This window comes from Chiloscyllium plagiosum, unplaced genomic scaffold (genome assembly GCF_004010195.1).
Source record: "Chiloscyllium plagiosum isolate BGI_BamShark_2017 unplaced genomic scaffold, ASM401019v2 scaf_12922, whole genome shotgun sequence".
Classification (NCBI taxonomy): Eukaryota; Metazoa; Chordata; class Chondrichthyes; order Orectolobiformes; family Hemiscylliidae; genus Chiloscyllium; species Chiloscyllium plagiosum.
Genome location: NW_025213120.1, coordinates 4,257 through 8,893, shown reverse-complemented (window position 1 = coordinate 8,893; position 4,637 = coordinate 4,257). Strand labels below are relative to the sequence as shown.

Below are 4,637 nucleotides of genomic sequence, written 5' to 3'. Positions count from 1 at the left end.
TGTTTAACATTTCTGCAGGAAATCATGTTACAATTGACTTTGTTCCAGTGCATGTGCTGTGAAATATCATATAACTTAGCTTACTATTTGCTGTTGTTGGGAGATTGTTCCCTGTTGTTGAGTTTGGTGTGGATTCTGTTGTTGAGTGCTGAGTGGTGTTCTCTGCAGTTGTCACTCCTGGGATGGATGCAGAGGCTGCTGTAGTTGTTAATTGTACAGGTGTAGATGATGTTCCAACCAGAGGAGTTGTGGTCGGACCAGTTACAGCTGTGTAAACAAAATCACATTTCAGTCTTCAAAGAAATTTCCTTCTATACAATTTAAATGACAACATTAAATCTGAGAGATATTTAAATTTGCAAATATGACATCTTCTTGTCCTTCATGTATTGGTGCAGTTAGAAGATTATAGAACCGGATTCTGTCAGCAATGCAAGGGTAAGTGATTTGTCCAGATCTTCAGTCAGCATCAATGCTGGGCCCATTGCCAAATCCAACAAAGATTTCTGCACCCACAGATGTCTACTGCTTCATATGGGTCTTTTAATCCTCAATGCAGTAGAAATGGAGCAATGCAGCCTTTCAAGGTGCACTCAGGGGAGAAGAAGAGAAGATGGATAGGAAGAGGACAGGCTCCCATTTCTACAATATTACCAAATATCGGGATTGTCCAATGAGCAAAGATTAAACAGGTTTGGACTTTACTCACTGGAGTTTAGAAGAATGAGAATGAGAGATGATCTCATTGAACCATAGAGTGTTCTTAAGGGGCTGAGAGGATGGTTTTCCTCATGGGAGAATCTGGGTTCACAGACATGGTCTCTGAATAAAGTTTGCAAACTTAAGATGGGGTTGTTGAAGAAGTTCTTCTCCCAGAGGACAGACTCCTGATCAATATGGGAATCAATTTTTATAAGGAAAAGGCAGGAAAGTGAACATGAGGAATGTTGGCCAGTCCATGATTCTAATGAATGGCAGAGCAGGCCCCATGAGCTGACCGGCCTATTCCTGTCCCTATTGCTCATTATCTTATCATTCCAAGTGTTAATGTGCTTTAGATTAGATAAGATTCCCTACAGTGTGGAAACAGGCCCTTTGGCCGAACAATCCAACACTCACTCTCTGAAGAGCAACCCATCCAGACCCATTTCCCTCTGACTAATGTACTGAACACAATGGGGAATTTAACATGGCCAATTCACCTGACCTGCACATCTTTGGACTGTGGGAAGAAACCAGAGCACCCGGAGGAAACCCACGCAGACACAGGGAGAACGTGCAAGCTCCACACAGGCACACACCTAAGGCTGGAATCGAACTTGGGACCCTGGTGCTATGAGCTAGCAGTACTAACCACTGAGCCACCATGCTGCCCACCCAGCTGTAAGCTAACATAACCAGTTATCTTCCTGATATGTAACAAACTAGTTTTTTAACCTAAGAATGTGGCTTCACCACTTGAAACTACTTAGCTCCACTGACTAATGTCACAAGATGAGTGTGTAGTATCAGATTAACCCAAAGAAAATCTTAGAAGAAACATGTGCACACATCACATGACAACATTTAGTAATCAAGATCCTATTCTCAATCACCGTTGTCATGGACAAGGCCAGACTCGCACAAAACATTTCAAGAAATTTGCCCAGGCACAAACTTGGATCGTTTTTTTAAGTGGATACTCCAAGAGTGGGTTACTCTTTGGATGGTCGGTGTGGAGTTGTTGGGCCAAATGGCCTGGTCCACACTGTGGATTCTATGATTATCAGGAGGTTTTAAACAAAACAGAAATTATTTGCAAAATTACCGAATGAAACACAAAGGAGTCGGTGTGGAGTTGTTGGGCCAAATGGCCTGGTCCACACTGTGGATTCTATGATTATCAGGAGTGATGCAACTGGCTCTATCACTTTGTTTTAAACAAAACAGAAATTATTCGCAAAATTACCGAATGAAACACAAAGGAGAACAGAACACAGAATAACATTAACAAGCTGAAAACCCAAGAGATCATCCAAACTTAATGATGCTGTTGCAAATACTTTCATCAATCCCCATAAACATTCCCTTTGTACAAGAGGTAAAATCAAACCCAGGTTCCTTCAGGAGAGATGTCAGAGAGAGGGAGGATCAGCTTGAACCTTGGGTCCAGCAGCTTCACAACTGACTGTCTGCTAAAACCAAACCAAACCCAAACCAGAGAAAAACTGAGCTGAAAGAACTGGCCACTCCCCTTTCATTCTGCAAGGAATTTGTATTTAAACTTTAAAGCTTCTTGAAGTAGATCAACCCCAGACATTTCAGAACCTGTGTCTTTACGACCTCCTGAAGAGAAACAATGAATTTCAATTCAGCAGTCCATCTTTTGTCAAATATTACTGCTTTCATGAAATGGACTGAGAAAGCTTCACCCTTTATTCGGGATAACATGTAATCATGATCACAATGGAAATTGGAAGTTGTAAAATCTAGGATAAGAAATATCATCACATCCTAACTTTTCCATTTGCATGTGGATTTCACTGTGCATTTTCAGATTGTAACATAACTTGAATTGACACTTGAGTGCATTTACAATAGAACCCTTTTAAAATTACCCAGCCCAAACATATTAAAATTAAATATATATTGGCCATTATTTTGCCAAATGGTCTGGAGACCAGTGCTCAGCTTGATCTATTCCTGACATTGTTTTAGCTCAGCGTGGTGAAACATTTTAAAGTTTACTGCATGCATTGTCCAATTATCAGTACTGGAGGCAAGAAATAGCTTTCATGAGTACGGTTTGATGTTCACAGTTACCTGGTGTTGTGGAACTGACATCACTTGTTGAGATTGTCATGTTCTGAGTTGTCGATGGTTGAGTGCTGCTCAGTGTAGTTGGAGGGACCTGTGTAACTGAAGATGATGCAGAGCTTTGTGACGTATTTGTTAGTAGTTGGAAGGAAGTAGAGCTTTGTGTTGTTATTGCAATACTTGATGTGGCTGTTAAAATAAAAAAATCATTTTGGACACTTTAACAATGTATAACACAGTTTGTTACCATTTTCAAATCTGCAAGAGCTTCAGAACCCAGAACAATTTTATATATCATTATATTGGTGGCTTCAACAATACTATCTAAAAAAGTTATTGTTGCCCACATGAACTTCCTGGTTAAAATCCACTATAAATGCACACTATTAGAACATAGAACATTACAGCGCAGTACAGGCCTTTTAGCCCTCGATGTTGTGCCGAGCTGATGCACCAATCTGAAGCCTATCTCTCCTAGACTACTCCATTATCATCCGTATGTTTATCCAATCACCATGTAACGTTGGCAAGCCGACTATTGTTGCAGGCAGTACGCTCAACACCCCTAAAGCTCTCTGAGAAAAGAAAAGACACAAAGGAGAACAGAACACAGAATAACTTAAACTAGCTGAAAACCCAAGAGATCATCCAAACTTAATGATGCTGTGGCAAATACTTTCAACAATCTCCATAAACATTCCCTGGGCACAAGAGGCAAAATCAAACCCAGGTTCCTACAGGAGAGATGTCAGAGAGAGGGAGGATCAGCTTGAACCTTGGGTCCAGCAGCTTCACAACTGACTGTCTGCTAAAACCAAACCAAGCCCAAACCAGAGTAAAACTGTGCTGGAAGAACTGGCCACTACCCTTTCATTATACAAATGTGTTTTTTAATTTAAATTTTAAACCTTCTTCAAGTAGATCAACCCTAGACATTACAGAAACTGTGTCTTTACGACCTCCTGAAAAGAAACAATGAATTTCAATTCAGCAGTCCATCTCTTATCAAATATTACCGCTGTTATGAAATGGACCGAGACAGCTAAGCCCTTTCTTCAGGATAACACATATTCTGGATCGCAATGGAAATTGGGGGTCATAAAATCTTGCATAAGAAATATCGTCACATCCTAACTTTTCTACTAGCATGTAGATTTCACTGTGCGGATTGATGCTTTTTCAGATTGTAACATAACTGAAATTTACACTTGAATGCCTCTGCAATAGAACCGTGTTAAAATTACCAAGCCCAAACATTTTTAATTAAAACATATATTGGCCATTATTTTGCCAAATGAACTGGAGCCCATTGCTCAGCTTCATCTAATCCTGACATTGTTTTAGCTCAGCGTGGTGAAACATTTTAAAGTTTACTGCATGCGTTGTCTAATTATCAGTCCTGTAGGCAAGAAATAGCTTTCATGAATACGGTTTGATGTTCACAGTTACCTGGTGTTGTGGAACTGACATCACTTGTTGAGATTGTCATGTTCTGAGTTGTCGATGGTTGAGTGCTGCTCAGTGTAGTTGGAGGGACCTGTGTAACTGAAGATGATGCAGCGGTTTGTGATGTATTTGTTAGTAGTTGGAAGGAAGCAGAGCTTTGTATTGTTATTGCAATACTTGATGTGGCTATTCCAATAAAAAAATCATTTACAAGATAATACATGGCTTGGAAAGGGTGGACGCTGGGAAATTGTTTCTGTTAAGGGAGGAGACTAGGACCCGTGGACACAGCCTTAGAATTAGAGGGGATGAATTCAGAACAGAAATGCGGAGACATTTCCTCTAGCCAGAGAGTGGTGGGCCTGTGGGATTCATTGCCACAGAGTGCAGTGGAG

General features: G+C 40.5%; 1 protein-coding gene across 1 annotated transcript in view; it reads right to left on the bottom strand.

The window, feature by feature from the left end:
• Positions 1–84: 84 nt before the first annotated feature.
• Positions 85–4,637, bottom strand: part of LOC122547548 (cell wall protein DAN4-like) — a gene marked incomplete at its 3' end in the record, with an annotated part of 7,016 nt that continues 2,463 nt past the window's right edge. Inside the window, exons 3-5 of the mRNA XM_043686164.1 lie at positions 4,246–4,341; positions 2,803–2,898; positions 85–267 (exon numbers count right to left, since the gene is read on the bottom strand). Coding sequence (XP_043542099.1) covers positions 85–267; positions 2,803–2,898; positions 4,246–4,341 — 375 coding nt within the window. The remainder of the gene's footprint in view (positions 268–2,802; positions 2,899–4,245; positions 4,342–4,637) is intronic.